At 54.3% G+C, this 22,442-nt stretch overlaps 1 protein-coding gene across 6 annotated transcripts in view; it reads left to right on the forward strand.

Annotated features, from left to right (window-relative positions):
* Positions 1–21,257, forward strand: part of PAPLN (papilin, proteoglycan like sulfated glycoprotein) — a 38,964-nt gene extending 17,707 nt beyond the window's left edge. For 4 of the 6 annotated variants that reach the window (XM_047795817.1, XM_047795814.1, XM_047795815.1 and 1 more), the window contains 15 exons: positions 94–276; positions 517–658; positions 9,117–9,197; positions 9,364–9,619; positions 10,628–10,748; positions 11,108–11,246; positions 12,386–12,863; positions 13,655–13,786; positions 13,910–14,034; positions 14,321–14,447; positions 15,052–15,189; positions 16,137–16,264; positions 16,370–16,478; positions 18,388–18,554; positions 20,764–21,257. In XM_047795817.1, coding sequence (XP_047651773.1) covers positions 94–276; positions 517–658; positions 9,117–9,197; positions 9,364–9,619; positions 10,628–10,748; positions 11,108–11,246; positions 12,386–12,863; positions 13,655–13,786; positions 13,910–14,034; positions 14,321–14,447; positions 15,052–15,189; positions 16,137–16,264; positions 16,370–16,478; positions 18,388–18,554; positions 20,764–21,044 — 2,607 coding nt within the window. In that variant the 3' untranslated portion in view covers positions 21,045–21,257. Of the gene's footprint in view, positions 1–93; positions 277–516; positions 659–9,116; positions 9,198–9,363; positions 9,620–10,627; positions 10,749–11,107; positions 11,247–12,385; positions 12,864–13,654; positions 13,787–13,909; positions 14,035–14,320; positions 14,448–15,051; positions 15,190–16,136; positions 16,265–16,369; positions 16,479–18,387; positions 18,555–20,763 lie in introns of those variants that run through there. The other 2 variants (XM_047795816.1, XR_007136997.1) reach the window with 2 other exon arrangements.
* The last annotated feature ends 1,185 nt before the right edge of the window (positions 21,258–22,442 follow it).

Below are 22,442 nucleotides of genomic sequence, written 5' to 3' on the forward strand. Positions count from 1 at the left end.
CGGACATGTCATGCCAGGCTCGAGGGCCTCCAGCTGTCCTGCCCAGCCTGGCTCCCATGGGCTAGGCCTGTGCTGACAGCCTGATCCTTACAGTGCTCTGTCAGCTGCGGTGCCGGGGTCCGGAGGCGGAGTGTCACCTGCCAGGGTGACGAGGGGTCTCTGCTCCATGCCACAGAATGCTCCTTGGGGGACCGTCCCCCCCTCACTGAGCCCTGTGTGCGTGACGACTGTCCCCCTCTCAGTGACCAGGCCTGGCATGTAGGCGCCTGGGGTCTAGTGAGTACTTCCCTGCCCCGACCCACACCCCCACCCCCACCCCATTCCTGCTGCCCAATCCTGGTCCCTTGGGGCTCTGACAGGAGACTGCACGTGGGCCTGTCCCTGGTCTGACGTGCAGTACGAGGCATCTTTCCCCTTCCTCCCTGCCTTGTGGGTGCCCCCCCCCAACCCCAGCCTCAGAGTCTCTGTCCCTATGCGGGCGTGTTCTCTCGTCTCTCTCCCCCCCGGGGGCCCCAGTGCTCCCAGAGCTGCAGCTCAGGCACTCGGAGGCGCCAGGTCGTCTGCGCCACAGGGCCGCCCAGCCACTGCAGGAGCCTGCAGTCGTCGAAGCCTGCGGATGTGGAGCCCTGTAACACGCAGCCCTGCCATCTTCCTCCAGGTAAGGATGGGAGTGGCGGGGCGGAGCCTGGCCCCACCTCCTTCCCTGCTGCAAACCTGGCCAGCACTTCCTGCCTCTGGGCCTTTGCCTGTGCTGTGTCAGCCGCCTGGAAACGCCTCTGGCACCTCGGTGTGTGAAGCCTTTGCCACCCACACGGTCCAGCGCGAGGCACCCTCCCCAGCCAGCCCTGTCTTCCTGGCAGAGGAAGGTCCCTATGCCACCCTCCTGTAGTTCGCTGTAACTGCTGTCACTCAGGTTGATTTCTTTCTGCTTCACTGGTTGTATATGGCTTGATAGGCTTACTTGCTATAAGCTTCTTGAGAGCCAGGTCCCCCACCTCCTCCTTGCCATTTCTGTCCTCCAGCCCTAGAACTTAGCTAGCCGGTGGTGTAGGTACTCAGTGTTTGTTGAATGACTGGGTGATTGAGTGCAGAGCTGGAGGTGGAAAGACTCCTCACATATTGCCTCTGGCTCTGTCTCCCCGCCCCTGACCCTCACTCCTGTCCCCGCTGAGAGAGGTGTGGAGAGCACAGAGGCCAGCGACTTACTTGGTGAGAGGATGTGTTACTGAGGGAAGGTGTGGGTCAGGGCTGAGTTCGAGGGGTGGGTAGTCGAGGGTGGCCTTCTGATGCTGCAGAGGCGTGTTTGGCCCTGATGTGCCAACGATGGGGGTTGGGGGAAGGATTCCAGTGTGGGCATGTGGCAAGGCAGCCAGGAACCAGTGGTCTGGAGTCAACAGCTAACCTGGCTTTAAATCTCCACTCTACTGCTGATGGGTGGTGTGGCCCTGGGCACGCGTCTCTCCTCTCTGACCCTCGGTCTGCCCATCTGTACCATGGGGTTAATGAGACCGACTTTCCAGGCTTGTGGTGACCTCTTTCTTGGCCCAGTCCCTGAACACAGAGTACTCGATAAGCAGAGGGTGGGTAGCAGGGGTGGGGAAGCCCTGTGGGGCCCTGGGCTGGCTTCCTGGGCTTCCGAGCCAGGCCCTGGCCCTTGGGGTGTGCGAGCAGCAGGATGCTTGGGCTCTTACAAGTCCAGCTTCTTGGAGCCACTCAGTATCCTAGGGCCCTGGGCACCTTCCTGGAGGAGGCGGCGGCCCTGAGCCTGGCCCAGAGAGGCCTTTGCATAGGTAGAAAGGAAGGAAACAACTTCAGGCCAGGCTGAGTTGTAAAAGAAATAACCTTCAAAATAATGTATGTTCATTGTGGGAAATTTGGAGAAATTAGAAAAAGTGTGTGTGTGTGTATAGAGACTTAAATTGCCCTTGATCCCATCTGTTATTGGGATAAATCTTTAATATACTTCCTGTATGCAAGATTTTGTATTTGCTTTTGAACTTTTTCGTCTCAATTTCTCAGGCCTCCACAGAAGTCCATGGTAGGTGAGAATTTAGAATTTAGGTGGCTTTTGCTGTTTTGGGTACAGTAACTAGTGCCACAGTGCTTCCCGGCAAATGGGAGAAGGACTCGAGGGTTCAGAGAGGCGGCCCCTGAGGGGTGGACAGCTCTGCTTCCTCCTCCTTCTAGACTCTAGAGCAGAGCTCACCAATAGACAGGGCAAGCCCTATATGTCCCTTAAAATTTTCTAAGAATCACATTTGAAGAAGTGAAAAGGAGTTCCCGTTGTGGCATAGCGAAAATGAATCCAGCTGGTATCGTGAAGACGCAGGTTCAATCCCTGGCCTTGCTCAGTGGATTGAAGGATCCGGCGTTGCTGTGAGCTGTGATGTAGGTGGCAGACTCAGCTCAAATCTGGAGTTGCTGTGGCGCAGGCCAGCAGCTACAGCTCTGATTCAAGCCCTAGCCTGGGAACCTCTAAACGCCATGGGCGTGGCCATAAAAAGCAAAATAAATAAATGAAAAGAAATAAGTGAATTTATATATTTAATAATGTTTTATTTAACTCAATAAAATATTTTCAACCTGAAATTGATATAAAAATTATTGGATATTTTACAGTCTTTTTTCACAGTAACTAGTACAGATTTTTATTTATTTATTTATAGGGCCACACCCAAGGCATGTGGAGGTTCCCAGGCTAGGGGTCGAATCGGAGCGATAGCCACCTACACCACAGCCATGGCAACTAGGGATCCAAGCCTCATCTACAACCTACAGCACAGCTCACAGCAACGCCTGATCCTTAACCCACTGAGCGAGGCCACAGTTCGAACCTGCCGCCTCATGGACACTAGTCAGGCTCGATACTGCTCAGCCACGATGGAAACTTCCTTCACAAGATTTTTTTTAAGTGAAATCTTCACCATCCAATGTATCGTTTATACTTAACGGTTACCTAGGTGTGCAGACGGCACTGCATGGCGTTGGAGGGGGTACTGAGTCGGGGCCCGGCTCTGCTCACTGACGAGCAGGACTCTGCAGTGTCGTCCCGCCTCCCAGGCCCTTTACCTCGTGCCCTAGGAGCGTCACCTTGGAGAAAGGGTGTCCGCATTGTCAGGGGAAAAGACTGAAGATTAGATTGTAAGAAAAGAAAATAGACGTCACATTTTGAAGACGTGTATTTCAGGTGCTTCATCCGTTTGTAAGACCTGCATCCGAAGAAGCTGGCAGGTTGCTTCTTGAAAGATCTCTGAATCGTGTGCAATTACTTGGTCGAGTAGGTCAGGACCCTGTCATGTGGCAGGTGGAAGCGAAAAAACCCCCGTCACAATAGTCTCTCCAGCAGCAAATGAACTGCGGCGAGCAGGGGAAAATGAAGCATACCAAGTGGGGGATGTCAGTCAAAAGCCAGCAGGGCCCTGAATTTCAGTTCTCCGGCCAGGCCACCGAGACGTGGCATATCAGTGTGTGCAAAAAGGTCCTTGAGTTTACAGGGAACAGACAGGAGGGCTGTGGTGACTACATGCATAAAAATAATGCGAGATGACAAGCAACAGCAATTATAGCTGAGAGCATTCTGTTTCTGAGCGACCAGGTGAAAGGGAAGGCACAGAATGGACGGTTCTTCTTTGGCCATGGTTTGCTACAGTCCCATTTCCAAATCATGATTTCTAAGGACAAGAATTAAAACACTCTTCTGTAAGATGGGTGATGTTTTTCCTGAGGTCGCTCCCCCTCTCCTTGTTGAGTCGTGAACCTTGGTAATAACTCCGATCTGTTACAGTCAGTGTTCTCTACTTGTTCTTTAAGGGATGGTTTCTGTGTACAAGCGTACAAAACGGTGAACTTTCAGCTTCATCTGTGTTATGGCAAAAGGATGAATTTCCTTTGGGAAGATGCTTGTTTTTTGTGAACACTTCTGTTATAGGATCGATTTAGATATTCAGTGTTTATTATTATTATTTTTTGTCTTTTCTCTGCCCTCACCCGCGGCATATGGAGGTTCCCAGGCTAGGGGTCTAATCAGAGCTGTAGACGCTGGCCTACGCCAGAGCCACAGCAACGCAGGATCCGAGCCCCGTCTGCCACCTACACCACAGCTCACGGCAACGCCGGATCCTTAACCCACTGAGTGAGGCCAGGGATCGAACCCACAACCTCATGGTTGCTAGTCGGATTCGTTTCCGCTGCGCCACGACGGGAACTCCTCAGTGTTTATTATTGAGCATTGCTGTATGTCAGGTTGTAAGTACTGATTTCCTTATCTGTTTGGTTTATAGGTTAGACTAGACTAGATCATTTACTCTATGGACTAGATTGCCTCGTCTTTATTGCCTGAAGACGAGGTAGTCTTCTTTGTGCACTGTATCTTGATCAGTGTTTGGCACAGAGTAGGTAATACATGTTGACACAAGCATGATCCCAGTGGGATATTAAGCCTTACCCCTAACTGAAGGGGCTTGCTGAACAGTGGTTAGTATCTAACCTAAGTAGCTTCAAGACTAACCTACCTTCTTCACATACTTTGTTTCTGGACAGTTTTCCCAGTACCATTTATGAATAGTTTACCAGCAGTAAAGACCAAAAGTATACCTAGGGATGAAGTAGTTCATCTCCAAGTGATGACACAAGGGCTCTGGTTTTATTTATTTTTTTCATTTTTATTTTTTTTGTCTTTTCTTGAGCTGCTCCCACGGCATATGGAGGTTCCCAGGCTAGCAGTCTAATCAGAGCTGTAGCCACCGGCCTGCACCAGAGCCATAGCAACGCGGGATCCAAGCCGCGTCTGCAACCTACACCACAGCTCACGGCAACGCTGGATCCTTACCCCACTGAGCAAGGCCAGGGATCGAACCCGCGATCTCATGGTTCCTAGTCGGATTCGTTAACCACTGCGCCACGACAGGAACTCCAGGGCTCTGGTTTTAGTAGTTCCCTTTTATTTTTCTGTGATCTCTTGATGTACATGTTGTGTACTCTTGTATACACACAATTACCTTGTAAAAACAAGATTTTGGAAATTGCAGAGTATTTATACTTTATTAATAACGATTACATAAAATACAAAAAAATAAACTTAAATGTATAATTTACGTCAGTTCAGATGCTAAAATGTCATTGGGGTACTTGATCCTGATTTGGATGTCATCAAGTACACAGCTGAAAAAGTAGGTGCTTCTACCCAAGTTGTTCCAGACATACTGAGGTGTTTTCCAGTATATGAATCAAGTGTCAGTGTTTAAAATGAATTCTAACTCAGTACAATTTAAAATTCAGTTTCTCGGTCGCTCTGGCCACATTTCAAATGCTCAGTAACTGTGAGACCAGGAGGGTTCCAGGACTGGCCCTTGGCCCTGCTTAGGGTTGGTGATGGGTCTCTCTGGGAGGGGGTGCTTTTAGGGCTGGGGCAACGCCAAGGGCCTTGGGCCTGCGGTTACTGATTAAATTTGACTAATAGGCCCAGGGGAGCCTTTAGAAAGTTTTGGAGCTAGAAGTGACACCATGAAAGATGTTGACAATTTGACACCTGCCTAGGGTTCAGGCTGAAGTGGAGACAGTTGGGAAGCAGCAGCCTTGTGGGGAACAGGTGGGGAGCAGGCTGCAGAAATCAAGCTCCAGGGGGAGTGATGGGATGGAGGCCCAGGGTCTGGCCCAGCAGAGCCTGAAAAGATGGCAGAGAAGAGGCAGGTGGGCCTGGCAGGATGGTGCCTTTCAGGGCAACAGAGGGACAGCAGGAATTCTCAGGCTGGCTGGGGACTGTGCATGCAGGGCCGAGTGGGGCGAGATTTTGAATCAGCCTTGTGTGAGGTTTTGTCCCAGGTGGGACAGGCAACAAAGTGCAAACAAAGGTTTACTGCATATCTGCTAGAGTTTTCCAACCCCAAATTCTTATTTTTTTTTATGGTCATATATCCAAGGTATTTTTATTTTTTTTAATAATTTTTTTTATTTTCCCACTGTACAGCAAGGGGGTCAGGTTATCCTTACATGTATACATTACAATTACATTTTTTCCCCCACCCTTTGTTCTGTTGCAACATGAGTATCTAGACAAAGTTCTCAATGCTATTCAGCAGGATCTCCTCAAATTCTTATTTTTAAAATACCCCCTTGGAGACTGGCAAGATGTAGTCCATATGGGAATGGAATTTTCACTTTTTTTTTTTCTTTTTAGGGCCGAACTGGAGGCATATGGAGATTCCCAGGCTAGGGGTCAAATTGGAGCTACAGCTGCTGGCCTACGCCACAGCCACAGCCACATTAGATCCAAGCAGCATCTGCGATCTATACCACAGCTCACAGCAATGCTGGATCCTTAACCCACTGAGCAAGGCCAGGGATTGAACCCGCAACCTGGATTTGTTTCTGCTGTGCCATGATGGGAACTCCAAACTTCTTATTTTTTATAACTTGATTCTACCATAGTATATGATTATTGTGGAAAATTTGAAAAACACTAACAAATAGAAGGAAGGGACCCCCCCCCCTTCCCCTTCTCTAGCAAAACACCCACGAAGCACTCAAACTTTTGCTGTGAGCATCTTGGGGGTATCCTGCTAATATTCTTTCAGGCATCATCTAAAACAAAATCCTGTTGTCCTAATTTTTTCTACTCAGCCTCTTGCATTTTTTTCTAACATAATGAAAAATCTAAGAACTCTGCTTTTTGTTTTCTTTAGGGCTGTATCTGTGGCCTGTGGAGGTTCCCAGGCTAGGGGTCAAATCAGAGCTGCAGCTGCTGGCCTGTATCGCAGCCACAGCAACACCAGATCTGAATGGCAACTTGCAGCAAGGCCAGGTCCTTCACCCACTGTGTGAGGCTAGGGATCGAACCCACATCCTCACACTGTGTCCGGTTCTTATAACCCACTGAGCCACCACCGAAAGTCCTTTCTAAGAACTTCATTGAGGTGGTTAAATACCATACACCATAAAATCCACCCATTCCAATGGTGCAGTTTGTGATTTTTTTTTTAAGTAAACTTACCAAGTTGGACAATAAGATGATGAGAAATTTTAATCATACAGGAAAGTTGAAGAACTGTGTAGTGAGCAGGCTTGTGTGGCCAACTTAAATATTTTGTTTTATTTGCTTTTTCATCATCTATTCTCTTTTGTTTTTATGGTGGGATTTTTTTTTTTCTTGAGCTGAAACAATACTGTTAATGAACCATTTTAAAGTGTATACCGTGCCGTTATTTGATGTGTTCATGGTGTTGTACAACCATCTCTGCTCTAGTTTCAGAAATTTTCATCACCCCATAAAAGCACCCTGTAGCTGCTCGTAATCACTCCCCGTTAATCCCCGTCCCTGGTAACCTGACCTGCTCCGTGATCTCTGTGGCTTTGTCAGCACTGGGTGTATCATATGCAAGCAACAGCAGCCCTTTCACACCTGGCTTCTTTCACTTAGCAGAATGTTTTTGAGGTTCATCCGAGTTGTGGCATCCATCAGGACTGCATTCCTTCTGTGGCTAAATCACGTGCAGTTATATGGATGAACCGCAGTTTGTTTATGCATTCATCTGTTTGATGGGTATTTGGGTTTTTTCCACCTTTGGGCTCTAATGAATAACGCTGCTGGGGACATGTACGTATAAGTTTCCATGTGGATGTGTGTATTCCATTCTCTTGTGTTATGTAATGAGAAGTGGAATTGTTGAATTCCCGTGTGGCGCAGGGGAAACGAATCTTACTAGGAACCATGAGGTTGAGGGTTCGATCCCTGGCCTCGCTCAGTGGGTTAAGGATCCGCGTTGCTGTGAGCTCTGGTATAGGTCCCAGATGTGGCTTGGATCTTGTGTTGCTGTGGCTGTGGTGTAGGCCGGTGGCTGAAGCTCCTATTCGACCCCTAGCCTGGGAACCTCCATATGCCACAAGCGGGGCCCTAAAAGGAAAAGGGGAAAAAAAAAAAGTGGAATTGCCGGGCTGTGTGGTAACTCTGTTTAACTCTTGGAGGAAGTGCCCGGCTGTTTTCACAGTGGCTGCCCCGCTTTACATCCTCCCCAGCAGTGCAGGAGGTTCCGGTCTGTCCACATCCCACCAGTGCTTTGCTATTTCAGTCTTTCTGATTAGAGCCACCCTGGTGCAAGCGGAGGGGTGTCTCCTCGTGGCTCTGATTTGCGTCTCCTTAATGACCAATGATGGAGAACATCTGTTCACGTGCTTGCTGGCCACCTGTAGGTTGTCTTTAGAGAAGCATATGTTGAAGTTCTTTGCCCGTTTTATTTTTATATTTTTATTTTATCTTTTTGTCTTTTCTAGGGCCACACCCGCGGCATATGGAGGTTCCCAGGCTAGGGGTCTAATAGGAGATTCAGCCGCCGGCCTACACCACCGCCACAGCAACAGCAACACCAGATCCAAGCCGCATCTGCCACCTACACCACAGCTCATGGCAACACTGGATCCTTAACCCACTGAGCGAGGCCAGGGATCGAACCCACAACCTCATGGTTCCTAGTCGGATTTGTTAACCACCGAGCCACGATGGGAACTCCTCTTTGGCCATTTTAAAACTAGAGTATCTTTTCATCAATCTAATGAACACATTTGGTGTATCATTTTTTGTTTATGTAGTTGGGATCACACATAAATGCTGGTTTTATGTGTGGCTTTTCTTTTTGCTGAACGTGTAACGTGAACATTTTTGAAGACTTTTTTGCAACCCAGGAGGGGTGTTTATGAAAACACAAGTCTGGGAGTTCCCGTCGTGGCGCAGTGGTTAACGAATCTGACTAGGAACCATGAGGTTGAGGGTTCGGTCCCTGCCCTTGCTCAGTGGGTTAACGATCCGGCGTTGCCGTGAGCTGTGGTGTAGGTTGCAGACGCGGCTCGGATCCCGTGTTGCTGTGGCTCTGGCATAGGCTGGTGGCTACAGCTCTGATTCAACCCCTAGCCTGGGAACCTCCATATGCCGCGGGAGCAGCCCAAGAAATAGCAACAACAAAAACAACGACAAAAAAAAAAAGGACAAAAAAAAAACCCCACAAGTCTGTTCCTTTTCACGTCTGTGCTCCTGGCTCCCTCGGGGCCTGCCTGAGCAGTGGGGTGGGAGCCAGTGTTGGTGGGGGGTGGTCTTTGCACTGCATCCTGACCGCCCCGGCTCCCTGCAGAGGTCCCCAGCATCCAGGATGCACACAGCAGCCCCAGGGACCCCTGGATGTCTCTGGGCCCTCGAGAAGCCCCCGCCTCAGGTGAGCAGCTGGCTGAGAGCCCCTGACCCTGGGCCCTGGAGAGGAGGTTGAGGGTGGGGTAAGTAGTTTGGGAGGGATGGAGAGGGGCAGGTCTGATGTGGACACAGAAGGAAGGGGAGGAGCCAGGTGGACCCATCCTGTGTCTTTTGCTTCCTCTTCTTTCTAGATTTCAGAGGCCAGAGGTGGGCACCCCGGGAGCAGCCGTCAGCTCGGGGTAACCCCAGAGGAGACCAGAGCCCACACCTGCTGGCCCGGGGCCCAGCCCCATCTCTGCAGCACCCCTCGTACCGGCAGCCCCTGTGGTCGGGCTCAGGGCCCCAGGACTGCAGACACAGCCCCCACGGATGCTGCCCTGATGGCCGTACCGCGTCTCTTGGGCCGCAGTGGCAAGGCTGCCCTGGGGCCTCATGTCAGCAGAGCAGGTGGGTGCCTCTGCCTCCTCACAGGTCGGAGAGAGAAGGTGTGTGTTGATGGCGGATGCCTGCTGGGTGGGGCAGCGTCCCTGCCCAGAGAGGGCTGGGGGTGGGTTAGCAGAGCTCAGGAATGGGCCTCCAGGGGGTGTTGTCTCTGAGCTGCCCTCCTGGTGCAAAACTCAAGCCCTTGGCTTTCTCTCGCTGAGCTCCCTAACATGCCAAGTGAGGGCAAAACCCTTGCTTTCTCTGCAGAAGTCAGCCTGTTGAGATGTAGCCTGAGGCTCTGGAAGGCACATGGGATATGTTTCTAGCTCTCAGATCCAAGCCAGGCTCCCACTCCCTCAGGGACTTGGGTGCTAAGGGCCAGGATTCTGGGGCCAGCAGTCTGGGGGTGAACCCAGCTCAGCCACCTACCTGCTGTGTGCTGGGTGACTCGGGGCAAGTTGCTTAACCTCTCTGATCTTGGCTTCCTCTGCTGAGAATTGGGAATGATGACAGCCCGTGGCCGGGTTACTGTGAGGATGAAACAAATCACATGGTGCCAGTACCTAGAAAGTGCTCAGACACGGTCCTTCCCCCTCCTTCCCAGCTCCTGGTTGGTGGAGGTGAAAGAAGATGTGGTGGGCTCCTTTGACACCCTCTTCTGCCCCCTCTCCCAACTGTTGCCATTTTATCAAAACTCCCTGGGGACCTGGCTTTTGGGCAGGCTCAGTTGAACGCTCCCCTCCTTGGTTTTGTGGTAAAAGTGTGAGTTGAGGACTTGTCAGTCTTAGGGGTTCAGCTCTGCTCACTGTGTTCCCGTCGTCCTCCCTGGGGGTCCCTAAGTGGCCTGGGGACATAGCGGAGACGGAAATCCATGCAATGGCTCGCCATCCCTGCAGAGACACAGGTCTCCCACTCGGACCCTCACTCGGGGAGCCTCAGAGCCTGCATCCTGGGATGCTGGAAGCTCAGGGCCCCAGGTAGGGTGGAGGTCAGGGCAGGTGGTGAGGGGAGGGCTCTGTGATGTCTGTCTAGGTTTGGGTGCTGCCCTGACGGGGTGTCTGTGGCTGAGGGGCCCCATCAAGCTGGCTGCTCGAGGTCTTATGGACGTGACAACACCGGGAGCAGGCCAGGGTCAAGAGCGGTGGCTTCCACAGTGAGTGTCTGGTCCCAGGAGGGGCAGGAGTCCAGGCCCCAGTCTGGTCAGTGCCCCCGTGACCCAGGCTCTTTGCAGCTTTGGCCTTGGAGGAAGGAGGTTCCCTGAAGCCTGCTGGCCTGGGCCATCTCTGGAGGGTACAGGGCTGCAGTGACAGGCCTGGGCTGGGGCTGTGGGGTTTGTCTGACATTCTCCTGGCCCCTGAAGGGCCCCTGCCGGGGTTATGTCCCATGGGTTCACAGTCCTGTCCCTCTCTCTTCCTGCCACCCTCCCCACCTCCCATGCCCATCCCCGGCAGCCTGGGGCCCCCATCGAGCCAGACCTATTTCCAGCTTCCCAACCCTGAGCCTCTTCCCCAGGCCCCCAAAGCCCGTCAGCCCCAGGCCCAGCAGAATGAGCCCAGTGAGTGTCGGGCTTCCCAGTTCGGCTGTTGCTATGACAACGTGGCCTCTGCTGCCGGCCCTCTTGGGGAAGGCTGTGTGGGCCAGCCCAGCTACGGTGAGTGGACGCCCCCACTGTCCTACCTGGTGGGTGGGCTCTTGTCGCACTGTGCCCTGCGCCCCACCCAGAGCCAAAGCCCTTCCTATTGCATCAGTTATTGGTCATTTGTTCCGCAAATATTTATTGATCACCTATTAGGTACCAGGCCAGAGAACAGTGCCAGCTTATTCTCGGGTCCAACAGTCTGTGGCCACCTGGCTGCTTGTGGGAGCTGGGGGAGGGTTGTCAGTGGTGATCTGTGGAGAAGGAAAAGGAAGGTCTGTCATGCCCCTGGGGCTCAGCCCCCTCCAGAGGCAGGGCGGTCAGTGCTGGAGGGAGGGCTTTGAGGTGGGAGCACGGGGTGCAACAGGGACCATCATGGGGTCAGTCAAGCGTGGTGGGCTGGTGGGCTGAGTCTGCGGGAGGCTGAGCACCTGGATGGGCTTTAAACAGTGGCCAGTCGTGCTTACATCTGGATATGGAGAAAGCTGTTCCAGGGAGGAGAGACTTTTTAATGACAGCACCTATGGCATATGGAAGTTCCTGGGCCAGGGATTGAATCTGAGCCACAGCTGTGGCATTGCCGGCTCTTTTAACCCACTTTGCCTGGCCGGGGATCAAACCCACACCTCAGCAGTGATCTGAGTTGCTGCAGTGGGATTCTTAATCCACGGTGCCACAGTGGGAACTCTAGGAGGGCTATTATTACAGGCAGGCTGCGAACTAGAGAAGGTTCAGAAGCTGGTAAAGGGCCCTGGGAACAAGGGCAGGCCTCTCACTGGGCATCTTGGCAGGACTCTGGGGGCTCAGGGTGGGTCCTGATCATGAGCTAAGTACAGTAAGGTTTAGCCCTGGGCTTGCTCTTTGTCTGTGTGTAAGGGGCCTGGGTCAGGTGGGAAAGGGGCATGAGGGGGCCAGTCCAGGGAGCTCACTGCCCTGACTCTCTGGAGGTGGACGGGGCTGGTTCTGGAGGCTGCTGAGGTCCTAACCCAGGGCAGGTCTGGGCAGTGAGCAGACTTCATCCCCCAGGCTGGTCAGGAGTCAGGGCAGGGATGTAGGCATGTAAACTGGGAAGGGGCTTTGCGCCTAAGTCCTGGGCAGCATTTACAGCTTCATTGCTGGGCCCCAAGTGACCCACATCCTCCCTGCCCCCTCAGCATACCCTGTGCGGTGCCTGCTGCCCAGCGCCCACGGCTCCTGCACAGACTGGGCCGCCCGCTGGTACTTCATTGCCTCTGTGGGCCAGTGTAACCGGTTCTGGTACGGCGGCTGCCATGGCAACGCCAATAACTTTGCCTCGGAGGAGGCGTGCATGAATAGCTGCCGAGGACCTCAGCATGGACCCCGCCGATCTGGGCCTGGGGCCTCTGGCCAGAGCACCCACAGAGATGGTGGTGGCAGTGGTCCTGGGGGCCAGCAGGTGGCCGGCCGGCATGGGACGGGGCCCAAGGTCCAAAGGAAGCCCTTGCCTTCTGGTGGCCCCTGGTGGCGAGACCGAGAATCGGGGCTGGGGGCCGTGGACCACAGACAGGCCTTTGGAGAACGGCGCCAGGGCCAGGAGCTTGGGCCCAGTGCCCCCGGACTGGGCGGCGACACAAGACGACACGTGCCACCTTCCCACGGCTCCTCCTACAGGTGAGTCCCACCTTCCCCAGGTGGGATTGGGGACCAGGATCCAGGCCAGGGACTGAGCCTGTTGGAGCTAAAACCCTGAGGTCAGCTGGGCCTCTCTCCCCACCCCTAACCTGGACTCTTTTAAACATCCCAGCCGGGAGGGCCTTGTTCTGGTCACTCTGCAGATGGGGAAGCTCAGCTTCAGAGACATGAGGCTGGCCCAGGGCTGGGCAGTCCGTGGAGGGTGGTGCCTGGATCCCGCATCCGATCTTGCTGGCACAGCCCAGAGCCTGCCTAGTTGGAAAAGCTTATGGGCTTCATGACCTTTGACAAGTCATGCAACTTCTTGAAGCCTCAGTTTCTTGACCTTTAAAATGGGTGATATGATCTCTCAGGTTTAGTGTGGGTCCCTTTTGTTGTTACTGTTGTGACTATGTCATATTAATGAGAGACTTGGGAAGATTAAAAACAAAATAAGTGAAACAAAAATTTGAATTCCAAAGGGATCAGGCATGTGTTTAGTCCCTGACATGAAGCTGGCGTGGCTGTCTCTCCCCCATCTCCGTGCCCCGGGCTCTGTGCCTACACCACGCTGTCGCAGGAACAGGCTGGGGTAGCACTGCCCCGAGGTGTGGCGCAGGGAGGCCGGATTCCTGAGTCCATGGACTTTGGGAGCTTGGCTTCCTGTGGGACCCTTGGCCCTGCACGTGCCCATGATGAGATGGGCACCAAGCTTTCTGTGTGGGACACAAGGCTGGAGGGCTGGTCCCTGGTCCTGGCACTCGTGCAGACCCTCCCTCCTGCCTTGCCAGGATTGCCCTGGTGGGCTCGGAGTCCTCCCTGGTGCAGGCAGCCCTGGGGCAGGTGGTGCGGCTCTTCTGCCCTGATGACACCTCCTTGGACACCAGGTGGCAGAAGGATGGGCGGCCTGTCTCCTCTGACAGGTGGGTGCAGCCTGCTCTCCCAGCACAGGCCCTCTGATCTCCTGGGATGGAGGGTGAGTGCGGGCGATGGGTTGACTGTAGCTCCCAGGAGCCCGGAGCTCAAGCCCCCCTCCCTTCGTTCAGGCACAAGTTGCAGCCTGATGGCTCCCTGGTCATCAGCCCCCTGCGGGCGGAGGATGCTGGCATCTACAGCTGTGGCAGCACCAGGCCAGACCGTGACTCTGGGAAGATCCGGCTTCGCATCACAGGTCTCTGTCCCCACCGAAGCCCAGTGGGATCATGTGGGCCCCAGGGTGTGGGTCCTGGCCAGGAGGGTCTGAGCCAGGGCGGCCCCACACTGAAGGGTTAGGGTGCTCCCTTGGGCCAAGGCATCCTGGTGGCAGGGACCACGTGCTCCGGTTGGGCTGGGGCGGGGCTCTTGCCCCTTGTGGCCCTCATTTCTCCACAGGGCCCCCCGCTGGCCTCATGGCCCACCCCTCCTTCCACCCCCCTTTTCCCACAGCTCACCCCTTGCTTCTCCTGGCCTCATGACAGGGGATGACATGGCCGTGCTGTCTGAGGCTGAGACAAGGCACTTCCCTCAGACGAGGGACCCCAGCCTGGAGGGGGATGCTGGGAGCCTGGGGGCCGTCTCCTCCTCGCACCCACAGCCCACGACCAGGTAACAGTGCGCAGGGCTCTCCTGCTCTCAGCCACCGCCCCCACCCCTGAGGCCCAGGGGTCAGGGAGGCCGTCTTGTGGAGGGGGGGTGTCTCCAGGCCAGCGCGTGCTGTGCACGCTTGCTGGCCCCTGTTTGGGGCTCTGCAAGGCGAGGACTAGAGAAATATGGCTCCCTGAGCTTGATCTCTTGAGGAGAAAGGGGACCCTTGCCCCAACCCCAGGCAGTGAGGTCGGAGCAGGTGCGTGGGCCAGGCCTCAGGAGCTAAGGGAGCTGAAGAAGGGCCGTTTACAGAGGGGATGCAGCAGGCTGGAGGTGCCCAAGTCAAGGATCTAGTGGTAGATGTGCAGGGCAGGGAGGGGATGGTTGGAGATTCCAGGGGTGAGGGAAGACGAGAAAGCCGGAGGTGGCTTTTAGACTTGGCCCCAGATAGTTACCGATGATGGCATCCCAGCCGGAACAAAGGGGTGATGTCAGGAAGCTGAATCTGGCTGGAGAGGAAGAAGGGGCCTATGAGGCTGCGCAGAGGTCTCATCTCCAGGCATGATGGGTGTGGGGGAGGCAGTGGCAAGGACCCCCTCATGGTTGTGGGGTGTCTGTCCTACAGGCTGCGTCTGGATCGGAACCAGCCTAGGGTAGTGGATGCCCATCCAGGCCAGCGGACTCGGCTGACCTGTCGCGCTGAGGGCTTCCCACCTGCAGCCATTGAGTGGCAGAGAGACGGGCAGCCACTTTCTTCTCCCAGGTTTGTTCAGCTCCTCTCCTCCCCACTGTCCTGCCTCCAGCCTCACCCCACCCCTCACATGGTTGGTGACATTAGCCAGCGCTTGCTCTACTCTGATGGGAAAACAGTGAACAAGAGACCGAACTATATCTCCCTCTATTTCCAATAGACTCACGTTCAGCTTTCGCTCACACACACAAAAAGGGGGGTGGTGGATTTTATTAACCCTTAAAAAAAAGTTTATATATTATGGCAAAAAAAGGAACCTGAACTTAATGCCACCCGTTGGGAGAGGGAGCTGCAGGCATCTCCTCTGGTCAGTTCTGAGCAAGGCTCCAGGGTGTCTTGAGTGATGGGGTCGCTGGGTGTAGGGCTCTGTGGACACACAATGTTTGGGTCTCTGGGCCTTTCCAGAGTGTGGATGGTGCACACAAGTAAGAGGCCAGCAACAAAGGTGATGGCTGAGGGAGGAAAGGAGACAGACACATTTCTAGCTGTAATCATAAGAGCTGACATTTATTGAGCCCGTACTGAGGATGAGACTTGTTCTGCAGAAGAGCCACACTGAGGCAGCTACTACTTCATCCCCATTTGACACACACAGAAGCTTAACACTATGCAGCTCCCAAGTGGCAGAACCAGGACTGAGCCTAGTAAACAAGTGTAGCAAAAACTAGAAACTCAAGGAGTTCCCTGGTGGCTCAGTGGGTTAAGGATCTGGTGTTGTCGCTCCTGAGGTGTGGGTTCCATCCCTGGCCTGGGAACTTCCATGTGCTGTGGGTGCAGCCAAAGTAAAGAAGGCATCTTCCCAAGCATGCCCACAGGTGGAGGGCCTGAAGGCCCAAGGCTGACCCCAATGACCAGCAGGGACAGCTCAGCCTCTCATCAGGGCAGGGGAGACCCTGACCATCCCCTGCCCCTTGCTGGGCGCCTTGGGATGGAGCCACCTGACTGTGCTTGGTTCCCAGACACCAAGTGCAGCCCGATGGCTCTCTGGTCATCAGCCATGTGGCTGTGGAAGACGGCGGCTTCTACACCTGTGTCGCATTCAATGGGCAGGACCGAGACCAGCGTTGGGTCCAGCTCAGAGTTCTGGGTAAGGTGGCAGTCCCGAGTGGGAGGGCAAGTGTGGCCAGTGGCCCTGAGGTCCGATGGGGCAGGATTAGCAGAGTGGTTGATGGTGCCTCCTCCTTGGGCCCAGGGGAGCTGACCATCACAGGCCTGCCCTCTACGATGACGGTGCCAGAAGGTGACACGGCCAGGCTGCTGTGTGTGGTGGCAGGAGAAAGTGTGAACATCAGATGGTCCAGGTAAGGGTCTGTTCCCGGCAGTTTGCCTCCAGGCCACCGAGGTTGTACAGCCCGAACAGAGATGGTCCACCTTTCTGCAGGAGCTCGCGGTCAACACCACCTTCATCCTACTCCCGCCGGGGAGGGGCTGCAGAACCCTCATCCGCAGCCATCCCTACCCCATGGGATGGCTCTCTTCTGCGCTGGTTGGGCTCCACCAGGGTTTCTCAACCTCAGCCCTGGTGACATTGCGGGTCTGACAACTTTGGGTTGTTGGGTGCACTGCAGGATGTTTAGCGACATCCAGGCCATCTGTCCACTAGAGATGCCAGGAGCATGTCCTCCCACGTCATGGCAACAAAACATGTCTCCAGATGTGCCAAATGTCCCCTGGGTGACAAGGCTCTCTGCTGGGCTTGAGAACTGCTGGGACTCCTCGCAGCTTTGGGGACCTCAGTGGTCTTTTACCTCAAATCTGTTGGGTTTTTTGCCCCCTTCCTCCTTGCAATGTGTCAGGACTAGGCTGGGCTCTGGGGAATCCTGGGAGGCAGTGATCTGAGCCCCCCAGAAACTCCCAGGCAGGGGACGGCCCATGTCCCCCAAGCTCCGGAGGAGGTTTGCCCTAAGCGTGTCTGTGCACAGAGGGCTGAGGCTGCTTCCTATCTGGGAGAGTCAAGGAAGGGGTGGCCTTGCATCTGAGGGAAGGAAGGACATTCTCCATCCAGCCTCAAGGGTGAGGACTGGAGAGATGCTACCAGGGTGGGATGGAGGGAGGTGGTCGCCTCTGTGTGGCTTTGAAAGCAGGGGAAGCAGCGGGAGCCTCTGCTGCTTCTCAGCTGGTGCTGAGCCCCGCCCTGACCAGGCCTGGGTCTGCCCGAGGCAGACATGTTCAGGACACCCCTCTTCAAAACAAACATAGAACCACCCTCCTCTGACCTGGGGTCCCCCCTGCAGAGCCCGGCCTCACAGCGTGTGGCCCCTCCTCAGCCCTCGTCGTGGGGCCTCACATCCAGCCCCCTCCCGCGTCTCCTTCCTGCCTCCCTGGCCACTGCGTCTGTTTCCCTGGCCCACTCCCCTCCTCACCCTTGTCCCCGCCAGGCCGGTCTACTCGAGGACTGTCCCTGGGCCTCAGTTTGTCTTGCTCTGACTTCCCCTTGGACAGCCACATAGACATGGAGTTTCTGGAACCTTCAGTGCTGAGACACTGCCTGGGTCCAGACCTCGAACCCGATGCCTCCTGGCATCTCACAGGCACCCCACCCCTCACTCCGGCCCTGGCTCCCCCCGGGGGCGCCACCATTGCCCAGGAAGCCAAGCTAGAAACCTGTTACCTTGGTTTCTTCTTCTCCCTGACCTGTGACCCTCACTCCAGCGCCTCGTGGTGCCACCTGTGTCGTCCTCCCGCCTGCGCTCAGGCAGCAGCCACGCAGCCGGCCTCTGCCTCCAGGCTTCCGCCGCCCCGCCCAGGCCAGTGAGCCTTTCCAAGTGCTTAGCTCACGTTCCTCCATCCCCCCCAGGACCCAGTCTGGACTCCCGCCCAGAGCTGAGCACGCTTCCTCCCTCACCCACTCTCCTGGCTCTGGCCGTGGCCTTCCTTCAAGCCCCCAAGTCCCCCCACCTCCCCGTCAGCCAGGCCTTGGCCAGCCGTCTTCCTCAGGAAACGTCCTTAAAAGATCTTTGCTGATGAGTGGGGCTCCTATGGGGAAAAGGGGCAAACCTGTAACCACTTAGATCAGTTGATGTGAGTTCACCTCACCTTTGCGCTATTTTGCTTTGACATTATTTTACCGCTTTGGTACCCAGGCCTGTTTCTTCCTTAAGGTGAGGGGCCATGAAGAGGGAGTCATTGGCTCTGGAATGGTCCTGGGTTCCCTCCTCTCCCTGGCCTTGGGAGGGCCAGCACAGCTTCCCAGCGTCCTCTCCCCTCTAGGAACGGGCTGCCGGTGTGGGCCGATGGCCACCGTGTCCACCAGTCCCCAGATGGCACGCTGCTCATCCACAACCTGCAGGCCAGGGACGCGGGCTCCTACACATGCAGCGCCTACCGTGGAAACCAGGCTGTCAGCCGCAGCACCGAGGTGAAGGTGGTCCCGACGGGTAAGAAAGGCCTCTGCTTGCCCTTGAGAGCTGGCTGTGTGCTGCAGAGCACAGAGGTACAGGCTCTGCATCTGAGGAACTCTCGTCCGTACCATGCCTCACTCCATCACTTGCTGGTTGTGTGACTTGGGCAAGCCAGTTGTCATGGGGCCTGAAATAGCCCTGGGAGAGAATTGCCAGGGCCTTCTTCTTGTGCTGGTCAGCCTGCAGCCAGGGCTGTAGCACACCAGAGCCTGTTACACGCAGGGTGTCAGTTCAGGCCTGGCTGCTTCCCGTCTGCTGGGCTGAGGGTGGAACTGGCCAGGCTTGAAGTCTGGTAGAAACGTCGCTTAGTGAGTGGGACTGACAGTGGGCTTTTGGTCTGTGAGCTCCTTGAGACTGCGACTGTGGCTCACGTTCCGGGGCCCAGCCCAGTGCTTGGCCTCACCAGAGGCTCAGGTTCTCAGTGACTCAGTGCAGGCGTGCGTGAAGGCATCCCCTTGGCAAGAGCGCCATCCTGCAGGGCGTCTAGCAAACAGACCGCTTGTCTACGTATTTCCCAAACTCATGAGACTTGAGACAGGCCAGGATGCAGACTTAGGTGAGAGAGCTGTGAGGAGGACCCAGATAGGCCTGTGGGTGATTAGCTATAGACATGTCTACCCAGGAGGCCTGCTGTAATCAGAAACTTGGTTGCTGCTGAAGTCTGGTAGGGCTCCTGATGGAGTGGTGTGATGTGACCTGCCTCCTGGACACGCGACACTCACGGGCTCGGTCCGACCACCTTTCTCCCACCCCGCTGGATGAGTGTTGTTAATCTTTTTTTGGGGGGGGGCACCCTTCTTGACTAGAGGCTGTCTCCCTCTTTAACCGTGTTCGATCTGTTGATTAGGCTGTAGCTATCTGCTCTCACCCGTTTAAGCTTTTCGCAGTGTGTCACTGCTTGAGGCTGCCTCCCTGTGCCCTGTTCATGGTTTGGTGGTGTGTTGGAATCAGTGTTAGCGTCACTCTGGTGTAAGGGACATACTGCTACTGTGAGGATCTCTCAAGCTTTCTGCCTAAAAGCTTTTGGTGAGAAAGTATTGTAGGTAAAACATAAAGGGTCACTCACTTTTCTAGATGAGCGGGAATGAGGGAAGCTCTGGGGCCGGTTAAGTGCCCTTATTTTAGCCATGGTTACTACATCCCAGCTCCTTTTATCATCTCCATTTCAATGAGGAAACCAAGGCACGGAGAGCTAAGTGACAATTTGTCCAAAGTCCCCCAGCTGCTAGTGCGAGAGCCAGGATGCCACTCAGCACGCCCAGTGTCGGTGTGAGAGGCCCAGGGGCTGCAGCGGCTGAGATCAAGTTGATACCAAAGCTATGATTTTTAATTAAAAATAAGCATAAATGGCTTTCTTACTCTTTAGGTAAATGTAGGTCGTTTGTACTCTTGTCATACTGATGTATCAAGCCTTTGTAAAACCGTTCGCTGGTTTGGTATGGTCTTTTAGTTGTATTTGGGGAGGGAGCGTGGAGTAGGCTTTGCCCAGTCCCATGAGGTCTGATTTTCAGGGAGGTGCTGCTCAGGCCTGAGTCAAGCTGTCATAAGAGCCCCTTCTAGAAAGAAGAGGGAGAGTTAACTAGCCACGGCAGTCCTAAGATGAAGCAGCAGAATGAAACTCACAGGGATTTATAAGATACAGAAGAACCTCCTAGTAAGTAAATTCAGAGCGGAAGGCAGCTGGTGTTTTGTGCTCTACGCAGCGTCAGGCTGTCCTCCTATGGCCTCACTGCTTTCCCCGGGGAAGTGCTGGGGCTGTCAAAGGCACAGAACTCGAGGCTGGAGGAAACCAGCAGTGAGAGAGAAGACAGCTCAGAAATGTGTGTAGGAATGATCCTACTCTCTCCTCTTCCCAACCCGGAGGCCAAGGCAGTTGTTGTCCAGCTCTTTAGGTCTCAATGGTCAGGGCAGGGAGTTAACGTCCGGAGATGTTTAATCACCCAGTCAGTCACTGTTTTGGAATCTGAGAGCACCGGGTGGAAGCTGCCTGCTGAAGCGAGGCCAGCTGCGGGTGAAGGGATCCCCCCTGGGGGTGTACTTACAGGTGTTAAAGGGTTAGAGGAACTGCACCCTTCTCGGAAGCCGGCAGTTACAGTGCTGTTTTCCTTGTAGGAAATGAGATGGTTGGTGAGAGTTTTCGGCACACACGGCTTTCTTACCACCCTCTCCCCTCACTGTCTTGCAGCACTGGCCACCCAGCCGAAGGACCCCAGTAGGGACTGCGTCGACCAGCCAGAGCTGGCCAACTGCGACTTGATCCTTCAGGCCCAGCTCTGCGGCAATGAATACTACTCCAGCTTCTGCTGTGCCAGCTGCTCTCGTTTCCAGCCTCCCGCTCAGCCCATCTGGCAGCGAGGACGAAGGCTCGCTGCAGCCCCAGTTCCGAGACAACGTCTAGGGCTAGGAGCACGGGAGACCGGCTCTCGCTCTCCCCCGTCTGGCCGGCAGAGGCAGTTATCATCCTGATAACTGGCCTGTCCAAAGCTGCTCCAGCTGTTGGGCAGTCCTCAGCAGGGTCTGCTTCCCTGACTTAATAACCATAGCTGCCTGCTGAGTTGTCAAGAATCTATTTGGATAATTTCCCTCCAGAATTTCAGTTATATAGAATCAGTTCACTGTGTCTGAATGCAAACCAGGGTTCTCACTTCATTTATAAAGCTAGGTGGTGGTGGGGTTTAATGATCTCAAAGTTAATTCCTATCTCACACAGGAACACTAGCTCCTGTTGTGTCAAAGAAGCCTTCTTTGCTAGACTAGATCTCATGTGGGGTCCAAAGAGCAATTCATTGCTCAATCTCTCCTGGCCTTCTAGGTAGTACAGCAACCAGCTTCCAATCTCACCTGTGCGGCACCATTACCAGCTTGGTGGGTGTGAAAGCTCTTGGCAAAGGGGATACAATGAAAGGCTCAGGATGGGGATCCAGGATGAAAGAGCAACCGGTGCATCACCAGCTGAATATGAAGAACTAGAAAAGCTCTTTCCTTTCACCAGGAGGCTGAAGCCCTCCTCCCGAGGCTGACAAGCCAGGCCCTGAGAGCTGGGCCTGCTCCGCGCAGGGACCGAGGAGCCTCTCCTCCTCAAGCAGGAATCTGTGATGCAAGGTACCTGCTGCCAGATAAAAACCAGTCTATTTTTTAAAACAGCACCAGGGAGTTCCTGTCATTGGCTCAGTGGAAATGAATCCCACTAGTATCCATGAGGATGTGGGTTTAATCCCTGGCCTCGCTCAGTGGGTTAAGGATCCAGTGTTAGCATGAGCTGTGGTGTAGGTCACAGAGGCAGCTTGGATCCCACATTGCTGCGGCTGTGGTGTAGGCTGGCAGCTGTAGCTCAGATTCAACCCTTAGCTTGGGAACTTCCATATGCTGTAGGTGCAGCCCTAAAAGGCAAAAAAAAAAAAAAACCCCCAAAAAACTAAAACAGCACCAGCAGGATGGGGGGTACCAATGGAGGGGAGGATGATGTAGTAACAGGGAAGTAGTTTCTGAAATGGTCCGAGTTGGAAGAAGTCATTCTTCCTCTCTCAGAGCCTCTTAATGCTTTGCTGCTAAAACAAGAGGCCCAGTTTCAATGAGCCCCTGAGTTCCTTTCCACTTTAACCTTGTTCAAGTCTTCCAGAGGACTGGCCAGGCCTAGTAACAGAGGTCATTCTGGGACTCAGGAAAGATGGGCATTACAGGGGAAGGTGACTTTTATTACCAGCACACTGACTAGAAAAGAGATCCTGAGTCATGGGCAAGTGATATTTCTTGGTCTACCTCTCATTTAACAAAAGAAACGGGCCAGGGCACAGACCTTTTTTCCATTTAAAAAAGTAGAGGGAGTTCCCGTTGTGGTGCAGCAGAAATGAATCTAACTAGGAA

This window comes from Phacochoerus africanus, chromosome 9, assembly GCF_016906955.1.
Source record: "Phacochoerus africanus isolate WHEZ1 chromosome 9, ROS_Pafr_v1, whole genome shotgun sequence".
NCBI classification, from domain to species: Eukaryota; Metazoa; Chordata; class Mammalia; order Artiodactyla; family Suidae; genus Phacochoerus; species Phacochoerus africanus.